Source organism: Rutidosis leptorrhynchoides, chromosome 3 (assembly GCF_046630445.1).
Source record: "Rutidosis leptorrhynchoides isolate AG116_Rl617_1_P2 chromosome 3, CSIRO_AGI_Rlap_v1, whole genome shotgun sequence".
Lineage (NCBI taxonomy): Eukaryota > Viridiplantae > Streptophyta > Magnoliopsida > Asterales > Asteraceae > Rutidosis > Rutidosis leptorrhynchoides.
In genome coordinates, this window is record NC_092335.1 from 49,747,501 (window position 1) to 49,764,029 (window position 16,529).

General features: G+C 34.7%; 2 protein-coding genes across 2 annotated transcripts; both read left to right on the plus strand.

Moving 5' to 3' along the window:
- The first annotated feature begins 4,015 nt into the window (after positions 1 to 4,015).
- On the plus strand, positions 4,016 to 5,396 carry LOC139896089 (phosphoribosylaminoimidazole-succinocarboxamide synthase, chloroplastic-like). The gene is made up of 5 exons (XM_071878675.1): positions 4,016 to 4,098; positions 4,386 to 4,475; positions 4,594 to 5,040; positions 5,127 to 5,173; positions 5,338 to 5,396. Exons 1-3 carry the CDS (start codon positions 4,036 to 4,038, stop codon positions 4,759 to 4,761), a joined length of 321 nt encoding a protein of 106 aa, XP_071734776.1. The 5' UTR covers positions 4,016 to 4,035; the 3' UTR covers positions 4,762 to 5,040; positions 5,127 to 5,173; positions 5,338 to 5,396.
- Positions 5,397 to 7,642: 2,246 nt separating this feature from the next.
- Positions 7,643 to 8,113, plus strand: LOC139899964 (uncharacterized). The gene has a single exon (XM_071882784.1). The coding sequence runs from the start codon at positions 7,643 to 7,645 to the stop codon at positions 8,111 to 8,113; it is 471 nt and encodes a 156-aa protein (XP_071738885.1).
- Positions 8,114 to 16,529: the final 8,416 nt, after the last annotated feature.

Below are 16,529 nucleotides of genomic sequence, written 5' to 3' on the forward strand. Positions count from 1 at the left end.
TCCCGAGCAAATGCAAGCGTTTATGGTGTGGCACCAACAACAACAACAATCACAAGTTCCACAAACACAACAAACACAACAAACACCACAAGCACCAAAACGCAAGTCGAGAGCAAAGGCTAAAGGAAAAGAAGTTGCGGTTGATTCGTATCAACCTAGAAGACGAACTGAGTACTTGTGGGAACCCGAAGATGAGCTACGTTTAGCTCAATCGTGGATTGCGGCTTGAAGATCCAAACCAAGGCATTGATCAAAAGTCAGCTTTGTTTTGGAACGTGGTTATGAATGAGTACCATTCGAGGGGTCCACCTTACAAACGAACAAAGGATATGTTGACCTCCAAATGGACAGAAATGAATGAATGTTGCAGAAAGTATGGTGGAATCGTGAGTCGTCTCAAACGAGTTCCACGTAGTGGCGAGGGTGATGTAAATTTCAAGGAACGTTGTGATGCATAATAAAAGGTGGAGACGTTTAAGAGGTTTAACAATTACCTAGCTTGGGAATTCCTAAAAGATAAGCAAAAGTGGAACAACCCGACTCCACTTAAAATAACCAAACGTGATTGTGTTAGTTTGGATGATTGTGATCTTGATGAGGAACCACGGAACCGGAAGAGAATCCAAATGCAGAGCTATATGGGGAGGATGCAACACCACGACCTCTCGAAAAATCAAGAAAATCAAAATCACAAAAGATGTCTTCGAGTTCGGCAGCTTCTGCAAGATCCTCGTTTGATGAAAGTGCAAGCGGTACTTTTGATTCAATGACTAGTTACCTTGATTTGAAAATACTACAAATGTCTACCGCGGGAATGGATGAAGAAGATGCAATGGTTCTTCAAGCGAAGAAAGCGGCGATTCGGGCCAAGCTTCGAAGTGGAAATTGAATCGTTTCGTGTTAGTTTTTAATAAATAAGAATTGTAATGTTTTTTTTAGGAATTGTAATCTTTTTTTTAGGAATTGTAATGTTTTTTTCTTAGGAATTATAATGTTTTATTTTTATTTTAATGGAAGTTATTTCTATTTATGTTAATTTTCATAATTTATTAATTTATGTTATTTTTAAATCATTAAAATAATAATAATAAAAATATAAGACATGCCCAACTGACAGAGGTCACCACTCCCTACTTTTTCTGACTCAGCAAGTCAGACCCGACATGCCAAGTGACCTCAGTCACCACTAACGTGCTCTTAGATCATCCAAATAAGTTTCACTTAAATTTAACAAGTATTCGGGTCGGCCCGCTTCGCTGGGCCCAAAATCGCTAGCCTGAAAAGAAAAAAAAAACCTTAACTTCAAGGTTCGAACCTGCGTCCCTTTAGATTTCAACAAACCTCCTTACCAACTGATCTACGTATTCACTTTGATAAATTTATAGTTTGTTTAATATACATCTTATAAATTGGAGGGTTGGTCAAAGTAAAAAAGTTAGTCAAAAGGGGGTGAAATTTAACATAATGTAAAAATCGGGGGGAAAAATGACAAAATTGTCAAAAAGTTTCAAATGAATAGTTCCATATTTTTGTCTTTTTGTGTTTTCCAATTGAATCTATACAAGTTTTTGAGTTACACGCGCATTGCGGCGGGTAAGTTTTAATCAATTAAAAAAAAGCTGTTGTTAAAGATTGAACCTAGAACCACATGAAGCATAGTAACACCCTTAACCACCCAAACAACAATTCACATATGGATTGCCAACCACCTTCACTCTCTTGAATACGGACACATCTTCTGGTCCAAAGAGCACATAGTTCCCTTCTGCTGTCAATTGTGGTACTGACAGTAAATTCTTATTTAGGCCAGGGACACGATACACCTTCTCGAGTTGGAGCTTATGAGAGTCGCCTTCATTTGGAATTATTGTCTTTCCAATGTGAGAAATAGACAGCCTTGAATTGTCGGCTGTCAACACGACTCTCTTTCCCTTGTAATCCTCCATTTCTTGCAGCTTCGTCTCATCATTGGTCATATGATTTGAGCACCCAGAATCAATGATCCAATCATCTTTGTAGTTTATTTTTGACTTTAAGGTTGCTGCAAGAGCTTGATCATCCATGTCAGCTTCAACGGAGAGTCCTGCTTCTGTATCCCATGTTTCCTCATTAATGGTTGCTTCGAATGTGACCTCTTTCTTCTCATCTCTTGCGGCGGCCACATTTCCTTCGAAAGTTCGCCTTCTGGGGAATCTACATTCTCGAGCAAAATGACCCTTCTTGCCACAATTGAAGCATTCACCATTCTTTCTCTTATCATTTTCCCCGTATTGTTGGCGATGATCTCTTCTTCCTTGTTGAGCTCCCCCTGAAGCGTTGCCTTTTGATTTTGGGTGACCCTTCCACCCATATGTCTTACTTTCTTTCATCGCCTCTTGTCTTCGAGATGTTGCTTTCTTTTTATTGGTGAAGAGTGCATCTTCTTCGTCTTTTATGGTTACTTCATTCATCTGCTTGGCTAATGCCTCTTGATTAGCCAACAAATTCTTCAGCTCTATTAATGATGGTTGAGTAGGCCATCCTCTCACAGCGGCTATAAATCCATTATACTCGGACCTTAAGCCATGGATGATAATTCTCTTCATCCTTGCATCACTCACTTTCTCTTCAGGAGCAAGTTGAGATATCTCACGGCAAATTGATTTCACCTTGGTGAAATACTGAGAAATAGACAGACTTCCTTGTGAGATACCCGCGAGCTCATTTTCCAAGAGCTGGAGGCGTGCTTCATTCTTCTTTGAAAATAATTTTTCAAAAGTTTCCCAAGCTGCCTTGGGTGTTTTCTCGTCACGGATGTGCTCCAATAGATCCTCCTCGATTGTAGTCTTCAATATAAATAAAGCCTTCCCGGCCTTGATGTTCCATTTTCTCAAGGCTTCAGCATTTTCTTTCGGTGGAGGCGTTGTGTCACTGCCAGCAACTATTTCCCATAAATCCTGTCCTTGTAGGTAGGATTATATGCAAGTCCGCCAATAACCATAGTTGTGGTTATTGAGACTCTTGATTCCACTGCTCGTACTTGCAAGATCTGCCATCATGACGTCCAACGTCCAATAAGCTTGGTCCCTGACCGATGAGCTTTCACAGTTCCTAACTGTGCTCCGACAGAATCTTCCTTAGAGCCTTGGTGAAAACAAGCCGATGTAAACGTCCAACGTTTACCGATTTCCTCCACTAGAAATGGTCCCGAACGACCCGCTCTGATACCAATTGTTGAAAGCTTCGACGAACCCAACACACCACTATAGAGGATCTAGACTATACTAGACTCACTACACCAACACTTTGACGTTGGTTAGCCTTTAATTTTATAAATCCTTAGTGCACAATGTACTTAGGCGACAGTGTCGACCATATATCTTTAGGCGGTATAACCGACCATGTATTACTTAGGCGGCAGAGCCGACCATATAATAAGAACAACAAAAGTGCACTAAGAACTTAAACACAAACTAAGGCTTGATCGGGAAACTTAACAAAAACACTTATATTAAATTACAATTACAATATTACTTACAAGCTTTATCTTCTCTACTTTCGCTAACTCACACTCTTCTTTTCTTCTTCACAACTCACTTCTTATTTCACTCTCACAACTTCACACAACATAAATGAAATCTCCTCCCATATTTATACTACTCCATGGAACATTCTAGAACCTAGATATTTTCATGGATATATAAATATCTAGATATTTCTACAACCTACAAATATCTAGATTTTTCTTTTACATTTCAATTTCTAGATTTTTCTCTCATATTCTAATATCTAGATATTTTCTTATACATATTAATATCTAGATATTTTACCCATATACATTTACTAATTCCATATTATTCTAAATTTGCATTGTATTTTAACATACATCGGGACAAAATGAAAAGTATATGAACCTTGAGTAGCCTTAACCCTTTAAACAATATAAAAATTTTCAATTTTTTGACCCGTGGTATGATTTGCCAGATCGAAACATACTTTACTATATTGCTTATACGGAACTCTGTATATATCTTGCAGATTGTTGAACAAGGCTTGATGAGTCAGGCTGATTATGATGAAGCGAGTAGGAAAGCTTTATCTTTGTTCGAGTATGGCCGGGTCAATTTTCTTTAATCCTTTGATTCAAATTAGAATTTGTCTGACCTAAGGTCCCAGTAGTATATCTACTATATTATATATTATTATATAGAGGGGGATGATTCTCACACACTGTTTTTTGATCCTCACACACCAATTTACTTGAACTCCTCCATAATAATAGGGTAAAAGGGTGTGTGAGGATCAAAAAACAGTGTGTGAGAATCATCCCCTTATATAGAATGAGTTCTCTCAATCTATTTTTATTGTGACATTTCTCTGTGTGTGCGTTTCCTTTTTATTTGCAGCAAGTGGCATTACAACATGGTTTGATATTACTCGATACAAAGTACGATTTTAGAAAGGGCTCTGATGGATCTGTACTATTGATTGATGAGGTATCTGTCTCTATCTTGTTCTAATTCGTATTCACACATGCAAAGTAATGGGTTACGTATGTGTCGACCAATTCATTCATATTCATACTAATGATTGAAATTGTGACAATATATGCAGTTTCATACACCCGACTCAAGCAGATACTGGTTAGCCCATTCTTACGACTCCCGCTTTCAGAATGGCCTTGAACCTGAAAACATTGATAAGGTTCACATTTTCTCTTTGTGTACTTACTACGACTTTCAAGTTTATTTGACCTCACAAGTCAACTATATATCTCACTAGTTTATATCATGAAATTATTATTTTTTATCGGATCAATGTTCAGTTTGGTTCTCGGTTTGAGATTTGTCCTACAATCTGATACGGATTGGTCTGATCCGGTTAAAACAAATTGAATTTTCTTATTTGTGTTTATAAATGACGTTTGTTTTTAGATTAAAAGAAACTCAAGTATGTGTGCACTTTAATATTAGTTGATGTTTAATAATTAATATGTGAAATCTTTTTTTGGAGTTTTTGAGGTTGTGGTTCAAAGATCGCTACAATCCCTATGAAGACGAGGTGAATCTTGTCATACTTTTTTAGTTTGTTTTTATTGGTTGAAAGTGTGACCTTTAATAAATTTCTCGGAACTTTTTCCCATTTAGGTTCTCCCTGATGCTCCAGGAGAGCTTGTTACAAAACTAGCTTGGCGGTATGCCTTCACTACATTATAATTGATTTATGTTTTTAAACATCATACTTGTCACAAATTTTAACAACATTCTGTTAATCATAGATGGTGTGAAGTTTTTACTTTTATGCTTGTTTGAAAAATTTAGTAATGAGAAGCTAAAAATATGTGTTTTTGAATGGCAGATACATTTACTTGTTCGAGACAATAACAAAATCAAGATTTCAGATACATGAGACCACGGTAAAACTCCACACTCTCCAAACTCGTCATTGAGCTTAATTCGATAAGTTTGCTTTCTAGTAAATCCCAATTAACTAAAATGATTGTTGATAACACTAAAATCACCAACACTTTGTGTGTGTGTGCAGGAACCTATACATGATAGAAGTTGTCGTAACGTCTCAGAGGCATACAGTACTAGTTTCTTTATCAGAGCACTTAATAATCAATGTTTAATGATGTTTCCATTACTGGAATATGTTTTCATAACATGTTTACGTTTTTATAAAGATCTAAAAGGCTGTGTTGTACTCGTACAAACCCCAAGAACAAATAATAAATTAAATGGAACTATTTTATTTGATCAGGTTTGAATTAAGAGCACTAGAAGTCGTTCGGTGTTAAATCTCAGTGTTAAATTTAACACTGGATTTAACACTGAGGCCAAAACAGAGAAAAAGGTTCAATGTTAAATCATTATTTAATTATATTTTTAACGCTTTTAATAATATTATTTAGTTTAATAATATATTAAAAATATAAAAACAAATGCAATACTAAATTTCATTAATAGAAAAAATTACATTAATTTAAAAAATAAAAACAATGCTTAATACCCCCTATAAGTTTCGCCCAAATAAAAAATAAATAAAAACCCCAAATAATACGGAATAAATAAAAAACAAAAAAAGAAAAAACATAATGAATACCCCCTTCTTCCCTCTCTTCATCTTTCTTCCCTCTCCACCTAACTCCTTCTCCATCATCAATCTACCTGCAAAAAAAACAGAAAAAGAAGAAATCAAAAGCTGAAAAATTAAAATATACGGAGTGAAAGAAGAAAAAAGAGAAGAAAAATTACAACGTTACATAAGCAACGGTGGCCACCGTTAAACTCATTTAACGTCGATTTAACGCCGAACCAGAGTCGACAAAACCGCCGTCGTCGGCGTTAAATTCCTTCGACAGCGAAAAATTGCATCGACTCCTGGTGCTCTAAGCTTAATTAAAGCCATGGGGAATCATAGATTGGTGTGGCCACAATTTTTAGTTGAAGATAATGTTCAAGTGCCTCTAAACATCCAAACCCACTCATTTTGAAACCTCCATGAGGTGCGTCTCGATCAAGTGCTAAATAACAGTTAACCCACACCGCACGTGCTCTAATCGATCTTGAAACACTGTGTTTGCAATGTCAATATTTTTCGTCATTACCCCTGATGCGAGCCCGTATATTGTGGCATTCGCTCTCTTGATCACTTCTTCAATGGTCTTGTTAAAACCACATGTCCAAACGACTACAACATCTTTCATCTAGTAATCTATTACTACTAATTAAGGTCATTAATGGACCTGCTACCACAATCTACAAACTACACTTTATCCCGGCCATTAACGGTACGTTGACCGTTATCACATTTTAATATATGTTTTCTAAGACCACTCACAGCGGGCCGTCGTTGGAGGGTTTCTTGGTGGCTCCGTTGAAAGACGACGATGCTAGCGCCCGTCGGTTGGGCGCCGTTGGTTTGGCTGCGGTTCAATTTGCCTTGCAACGACAATGGTCATCACGCTAGTGGGGCCCAATTTAATTGATATATCTGTTGTAAAAATAGTCGTTTGGTTTTTTTTTTTTTTTTTTAATTCAAGGTAGCAATATATATACGTGTCTCAAAACCATTTCATACATACTACTTCCACATTACTATAACAAAAACACTTGAAAAAATCATTTATTTAAGAATGGAGCGAGATAACGAAATTTATGAAGAGGCGTTATCACTCGCGAGTGCATATAATCCAACGCAAGTACTCGATGTAATTGATTTTTTAGAAGAAGAAGATGAAGTCGAAGGTGAAGTCGTATCGATACCTAGAGCTCCTAGAAGATATTTTCCTATAGATCGAGAAGGAAAAGCTAGACAACTATTCAACGATTATTTTTCCGACAACCCTACTTTCCCAATCGATAGGTTCCGGCGACGCTTTCATATGAGCAGGTCTTTGTTTATCCGTATATGTCGAGGTATAATCAATTTTAATCTAGAACCTATACCCGATTATATTAATTATTTTAAACAGAGACGAAATGCAACCGGTTTATTCGGTTTTAACATTTTTCAAAAATGTACGTCCGCTATAAGACAATTAGCGTACGGTATTGCACCCGATGCTTTTGATGAATAATTACACATGGGTGAATCAACTTCTTATTTATGATTGGAAAACTTTTGCAAGAGTGTTGTACACTTATATTCGGCCGAGTATATGAGATGGCCAAACGCGCATGATGTGCAACGTTTAATTTCTAAACATGAAGAAATACATGGTTTTTCGGGTATGTTAGGGAGCCTCGATTGTATGCATTGGGGTTGGAAAAATTGTCCAGTTACGTGGAAAGGGCAATTTACACGAGGTGATCATTATTACCCAACAATCATGTTGGAGGCAGTTGCCTCGTATGATACATGGATTTGGCATTCCTTTTTTGGGCCGACTGGTTCAAACAACGACATAAACGTTCTAAATCAATCGGATTTATTTAACGAATTACTAAAAGATATGTCACCTCCATGTAACTACACTGTTAATGGATTGCATTTTAGTAGAGGTTATTATTTGGCGGTTGGGATTTATCCGGAATGGTCTACTCTTGTTAAATCTTTCAAAAATACCAATGATCCAAAAGCAAAAAAATTTAAAAGATTCCAAGAGTCTGCTATAAAAGATAGTGAATGAGCTTTTGGTATACTTCAAGGTCAATCCGCTATTATTAAAAACCCGGCACGACAATTTTATACAAGCAAAATTCAACTTATTATGTACACTTGTGTGTTGTTACATAATATTGAAAGGACCCGTCCTAATTCACCTGGACGAAGTCATCAACATTTGGTCCCATTGCGATGATCGGCTCCAAGTAATGTCCTTATATTGAGCAAATGCACAGCGGAAGACTTAATTCGTACCTGAGAATAAACATGCTTTAAAGTGTCAACCAAAAGGTTGGTGAGTTCATAGGTTTATCATAACAATCATTTCAATATGTTAATAGACCACAAGATTTCATAATCATAAACATAATACACTCGCAAGTGTATGTAAAGCATTCTAAGTGGTTGAGCACTTGGTAACCATACTTAACATTTAATCAACGTCGCATATTCCCTTTATTATGAAATCTCACTACACCGTACCAAGTGTAGTCACCAAAACGAAGTACTGTGCAACCGTTGAATACTGGTCGTCCAGTCCGGTTGGGGTTGTCAGGCCTGATAGATCTATCAAAAGGATTCGCGTTTACAATACCCATGTAAATAGTAGTTACCAAGCTACAGGGAAATATGCCAGTGGTACAACTCAACGTAGAATATATTTTTAAGTACTTGTGTCTATTTTGTAAACATTTATAAAAGCAGCGCATGTATTCTCAGCCCAAAAATATATACTGCAAAAGCAATTAAAAAGGGAGCAAATGAAACTCACTTTTGCCTTGAAGGTATTTAATTCGACTTGGTCTCCGATAGATATCACGAACCTAACCATATATATAATATATCAACATATTTTCTTTTTAAGTAATCGTTACATATATATATACTTTTAATACTTTTAATATTTTCTTAGTTCGTAGTTAGCAGTCCGATGTTAGTGGTCCACAATTAGTTGCTTAAATAAAATAAATAAAGACCCCAACGTATTTGTATTGATCAGAATTAATCTCGACCCATGGTACCATGTTGTCAAATGACGTGTTGCGTACATAAAGTACCGTGTTGTCAAATGACGTGTTGCGTACAATCATGAGGTCTTATGATTAATCTTCTCGTGTTGTTTACGGGTGGTCCTGAAATATATAAAATCAAATCATAAGTAATTATATATAAAATATCATATTAATTAGAAAAGATATGATTAATTTACTTTTTCTCCAAATATTTTCGTAGCTAAACTAGCTTCGGATACCCAATCTTGTTTTAGTCGTAGTTTCTTCATTACAACTCCGTTTTTGTTGGTTCAACTTGCCACTTCCTTAGATCGAGTCAAATTTTAAGAATATGAACTGAAAATACCTTAATTTGTATTTGAAATCATAGGTTATAGGTCAAACTTTGGTAAAACTTATGAAAGTGATCATTTTCCATCATAAAAACAACATTTAATGATCATTTTTCTAAAAATACTTACACTTTGAGTTAAACCATGAAATTTTTATGTGTTAACATATTCATAAGAAATATCATTTTTCCAGAACATGAACTTCCAATTCAAATTTCAAGATGGTTTTTAATTATCCAACCCAAAACAGCCCCCGGTTGCACTCCGACGACGTAGATTCAGTTTTTAAGATGTTCTTTGTAAAACCAAGTTATATCTTGTTAGGTTAGCATATCATTATGATATATTACAGGTCTTGAAGTGTTTTAAAAGTCAAGTTAGAAGGATCTATTTAGTTTGCGAACAAGTTTGAAATCATTCAAACTATGTTCTTGTTGTTAAAATTTTATACCACAAAATAAGATAGCTATATGAATATGAATTGAATAAGATTATGAACAAGGTTACTACCTCAAGTTACTTGGACAAAGTTACTGCAAAAGATAAGAAATAATCTTGGAATCAAAGAGTGGTGGAGTTAGATCAAAAGGTTGGAAGTAAACTTCTTCAAATGGGTGGTTATTTTGATATGTTCTTGAAAGAGTTTTCTTATGGTGTTTAAGGCTTGTAATTGAAGCTAAATGATGGGAAAAATGCTTGGAGATGATCAAGTATGAAGTTAGGAGTATTTTGAGAGAGAAATGATGGTGTAGTTATGAGAAAATGGAGTGAAGAAATGGTGTTCATTTATAAAAACGTTTTTAGTTTATAAAGAAAGAAAAGGATTCCTAATTTTGTTTTCTTACTAATAATTCATACTACTTGACAAATTCTAGTTACCTCATATCTAGGGCAGTAAAAATGTTAATTAGAATGTTGATTTGATGTGTATATACCAATAGTAAATACGTATAGAAGCTGGGTATGATATGGGTACATATAGCCTAGATATACGTAAAGAAATCTTGAGGAAACGGAAGAGAATTCAAATATAGCTATCTTTTGTGAATATACTTATATTGTTTTATGTATTTAAGTCCTTAAAAGTGATTAAATACATTATATATACGATACATGTATAAGCATTATAGATTATAAGTATATATATCAAAGAATGTTACGTATAGTTATCGTTTTGAAAACTTAAGTTAGTAGTTTCAAAATATACTTATAACTCATTGTCATTAGTACACAATGAGATGTTAAACCATCCTTATACCATGTTAAATATATATAAATACATATATATACACAAACGTATAATTATCGTATGTTATATAGTTCGTGATATCATCGGTCATATTGGACGGTCAAACGTTGTGTAAAACTCTTTTCAAAAACACAAGTCTCAACAATTTGAATTGTTTATCATGTTGGTATGGTTTAATTTATGTAAATATTAATCTCATAAGTATAATTTGGTCGGAAAATTCCGGGTCATTACAGTACCTACCCGTTATAGAAATTTCGTCCCCGAAATTTGATAGAGGTTGTTATGGATAACAATAAGAAGGTTTTCATGACAAATATAAGGTGATAATGGAGTTTTATCATCATTGAGTAATGTAGATAAAACGATTCGATTATGCGAAGAATATAAATGAGACTATCGTAAAAGAGTGAGATGAGTAAAATATATTCGTCTTAACCGATGACGTAGTTATGATTGATTTCCGGGATTTAAGGGATTTAAAGAGAATCTTACGTAATAAGATTTGGTTCTTTGGTGATTAAGGAAATCAGGATCTTCTTTGATTATATGCAATAATCTGTTTCGATTGCTCTGTCGGATATTTCACTATAAATTCACCCCTTCGTTTCCTTATTTTCCACGACTCACACCTTCTATTCTTTCTCCCTTGATTCTTACTTTAAAGTATTCATCAATATGCTCCATCCAGTCCTGATTCTTAATATACTCCTAACTTTTATATCTGTCATTCTTCTTTTTCATCTACCACCAGAAGAATATACTTACTTCTACTATACTCTTGTGTTTATAGTGTTTCTAATTCTCCCGTGTCTCTATATTGCTATCTGTATCGATATACACGGTTTGTAAATTCGGAGTTATTATCGAAGTTTATATTCTTCATTATTTTTCGGAGCTTCATGCTTTCGTTTTCTCTTCCCGACTTCGAGTCAAGCGAGTAATGGTCCGGAATTCGTAGATATGAAATTCAGAATGAACATAGCTAATGCTCAAAGAAGAAAATGGTAATAGAACGACTTTGATTTGTTAAATTACCAGAATACCCTGGAGAAGACCGAGTCATCCAGAAAAATATTCTCTTGATATGTTTAGAGATTAGATAAAATGTAAGAGTCGTGTAAATGGCACATGATGACGGTACTGTGAATCATCATGCTTCATTAGAAACTCAGCATGACTTACTGTAATATAATAACGTTGATCAAGTGTCATTATATTATACTAATCCATGCTTCAGTTCCCAACACTACTTCAAAACATTCATATTTTAAACTCGAAGGTTTCAGAATTTAGAAACTAACACAGTTTCTTTTATGTTGCAGATATTACGGAGAGATAAATGATCTCGGATAAGAATAGTTGTGAAAATATCGCCAGAAATATGGAGGATATTTATAATAGAACATACGAGAATATCTTAGAATTTCTAATATCAATGGATGATGAAGAAGATTTGTCTGTGAAGGTTTAGAATGAGAAATAAGTTGTTTGCTAACGATTTCAGCAGGCACAGAATCATTTGGATTCTTTGAAGGCAAACTTATTCTTTGTGATTTGTCCACGGCTTTCTTCATAGTTTCACATAATCCGTTTTTCGGTACTAAATTTTCTATCGAGCGTTCCTAACACTCCTTTCTTTATCATCAAACTTTTGGCCATTAAGATCATCTACAACATGCTGCTTCGTCAGCATTTTCAAAGTTAACTGATCTGGGTCATCGGTTATCAAACCGAGGTAGTTTCAGGAGAATTGTGTTTTTAGAATGATTAATCGCTGATGGTAATATTGTGGAATATAAAAGGTTCCACAGTAACAATAAAGAGTACGCATATATATCGCGGTTATAATAAAGTTGTTTTGGATGAAAAGTTGGAGTTGACTTGCTGGAGCTGTGACAAAATTAGCTACTTTGGAAAGGGATTGCAAAACGATCTTCGGTAATAACAATGTCAAAGGAACTAGAACAGATACGTGTCAAACGTTTACTCAGTTTCCGAGGGTTTTTCAGGTGCATAACTATATGCATCAATCTTTTCTTCCGTAGATGAAGTGCGGTTGGTTTATCCTCTCGATTGAGGTATTTTTAAGAATCATGATAGATTTGAACGCTGATTGTAATCGTCGAGATACAATGAGGTTTAAGATGAAATCAAGTGGCAATCTTGAAGAAATGTTTAGTTTCATATGTTATAATCAATATTTTAATTCATTTTAATTGTCCAATGTCATTAGTCCACAGTCGATAGTCCACAGTAACAGTCCAATAATTCATATATAGTTTAATATATAATATACGAATTAATTAATACGTTTCGTGACCCGTATACCTCTCAGACTCGATCACAACTCAAACTATATATATTATTGTAGAATCAACCTCAACCCTGTATAGAGAACTCGATCATTGCTGCATATAGAGTGTCTATGGTGATTCCAAATAATATATATAGATGCGTCGATATGATATGTCAAAACATTGTATACATGTCCCGATATTTAAAGTGCGTAAAATAATTACAGAAATTAAATGACGATAAATAAAAGTGCGATAATTAAATTGTGATAAATAAACTGCGATAAATAAAATGTAATCAGTTAGCTAGGAACAGTTAGCTGGAACAGTTAGCGTGGATTCTTTACAAAAATTTTCATAGTTAATTTGTTTGTTTCTAACAGATTTTATTTTGTCATATGTTTTCTTCATATGCCACTTGTTGGATTCTGGGAAGTCAAAATCCAAATATGAAATTGAATGAAAATGGTTATTCTGCGGTGAATGGATACGTATATCGGTGGTTGTAAGTAGGATAGTAAATGACTATTGAATCAGCTTCGATGAATGTACAATGTAACTTATTAAGATGAAATCTAATTATTCCTCGGGTATTACCTACCCGTTAAAAAATTTTTTCACCATTAATATTTTGTACAAAAGAACTTTTAATTACAATCTTTATGAAAACATATATACATATATATTTTCTTCTGATGAAATCATGAATTTAATGAGTTAATATGATATTAATCTCATTTGCTTTTCGGTTTGAGCTAGAATAATAAATCTCTAAAACTTTTTGAGACCACATATTCTTCGCAGAATATCAATCAAGTTATGGATCAATACTTCATCGTTCATTATTGTTGGTACTTGGTATCTATGGTGCGTATGATGTTGATGTTTGTGGGACAGATTATGATGTCAAGACGTGTGATGCGGATGTTGTTTGTTAGTGGTGATGATGGTATTTTTGATGTTATTGATGGTGGTGCTGATTATGCTGCTGGTGTTTGCAACCTTCGCACCATGTTCTCCAAAGCCGTCATGTGAGCGCGAAGTTTGTTAACTTCTGCTAGTACACCGGGATGATTGGCGGTTGGAGCGAGCGAATGAACAAGATTTGTAATATGGGATAATATATAATCGTAACGAGATACTCTAGAAATGAGAGAGAAAATGGTATTTCGAATAGGTTCGCCGGTAAGTGCTTCAGGTTCATCGCCAAGAGGGCAATTTGGTGGATGGAATGGATCACCTTCTTCTTGTCTCCAGTGATTTAGTATATTACGAACCCATCCCTAATTCATCCAGAATAGATGATGGGAAATTGGTTGATCCATTCCGGTGACGCTGCTTTCGGAGCCCGAATGGAAATCCATATCGGTATAACTGTCGGAATCTGAAGAATTCGAACTAGATGCGGAATCCATCTTGTATAATGGGGAAAATGAATTTTTGGTATGGAATAGATTATAGGAGTTAGATTTGGTACTCTTCGATACATAATTTACATATGTATATATAATACCAAAATCCCGTAAATTACGGAGAATCTTTGAAAAGATATCAGTCAAAGTTCGCAATAACAGATATGCTAAGATAAGAATTCGTCTATACACTATCAATGCAGTAAATGCAGTAAAACGTGTCTAGACTTATGAATGATAAGCAGGTAATTTCCTAAGGATGATAAGCAGATGATTTCCGACTAGAAATGATAAGCAAAACTTTTGACATGTAGACACGGTCGAAGTCCAGACTCATTAATGCATCCTAACAACTACTAGTTAGACACACTAATGCAAGACCTGGTTCGCTACGACCACCGCTCTGATACCAACTGAAAGGACCCGTCCTAATCCACCTGGACGAAGTCATCAACATTTGGTCCCATTGCGATGATCGGCTCCAAGTAATGTCCTTATATTGAGCAAATGCACAGCGGAAGACTTAATTCGTACCTGAGAATAAACATGCTTTAAAGTGTCAACCAAAAGGTTGGTTAGTTCATAGGTTTATCATAACAATCATTTCAATATGTTAATAGACCACAAGATTTCATAATCATAAACATAATACACTCGCAAGTGTATGTAAAGCATTCTAAGTGGTTGAGCACTTGGTAACCATACTTAACATTCAATCAACGTCGCATATTCCCTTTATTATGAAATCTCACTACACCGTACCAAGTGTAGTCACCAAAACGAAGTACTGTGCAACCGTCGAATACTGGTCGTCCAGTCCGGTTAGGGTTGTCAGGCCCGATAGATCTATCAACAGGATTCGCGTTTACAATACCCATGTAAATAGTAGTTACCAAGCTACAAGGAAATATGCCAGTGGTACAACTCAACGTAGAATATATTTTTAAGTACTTGTGTCTATTTTGTAAACATTTATAAAAGCAGCGCATGTATTCTCAGCCCAAAAATATATACTGCAAAAGCAATTAAAAAGGGAGCAAATGAAACTCACTTTTGCCTTGAAGGTATTTAATTCGACTTGGTCTCCGATAGATATCACGAACCTAACCATATATATAATATATCAACATATTTTCTTTTTAAGTAATCGTTACATATATATATATATACTTTTAATACTTTTAATATTTTCTTAGTTCGTAGTTAGCAGTCCGATGTTAGTGGTCTACAATTAGTTGCTTAAATAAAAAAAATAAAGACCTCATCGTATTCGTATTGATCAGAATTAATCTCGACCCATGGTACCATGTTGTCAAATGACGTGTTGCGTACATAAAGTACCGTGTTGTCAAATGACGTGTTGCGTACAATCATGAGGTCTTATGATTAATCTTCTCGTGTTGTTTACGGGTGGTCCTGAAATATATAAAATCAAATCATAAGTAAATATATATAAAATATCATATTAATTAGAAAAGATATGATTAATTTACTTTTTCTCCAAATATTTTCGTAGCTAAACTAGCTTCGGATACCCAATCTTGTTTTAGTCGTAGTTTCTTCATTACAACTCCGTTTTTGTTGGTTCAACTTGCCACTTCCTTGGATCGAGTCAAATTTTAAGAATATGAACTGAAAATACCTTAATTTGTATTCGAAATCATAGGTTATAGGTCAAACTTTGGTGAAACTTATGAAAGTGATCATTTTCCATCATAAAAATAACATTTAATGATCATTTTTCTAAAAATACTTACACTTTGAGTTAAACCATGAAATTTTTATGTGTTAACATATTCATAAGAAATATCATTTTTCCAGAACATGAACTTCCAATTCAAAGTTCAAGATGGTTTTTAATTATCCAACCCAAAACAGCCCCCGGTTGCACTCCGACGACGTAGATTCAGTTTTTAAGATGTTCTTTGTAAAACCAAGTTATATCTTGTTAGGTTAGCATATCATTATGATATATTACAGGTCTTGAAGTGTTTTAAAAGTCAAGTTAGAAGGATCTATTTAGTTTGCGAACAAGTTTGAAATCATTCAAACTATGTTCTTGTTGTTAAAATTTTATACCACAAAATAAGATAGCTATATGAATATGAATTGAATAAGATTATGAACAACGTTACTAC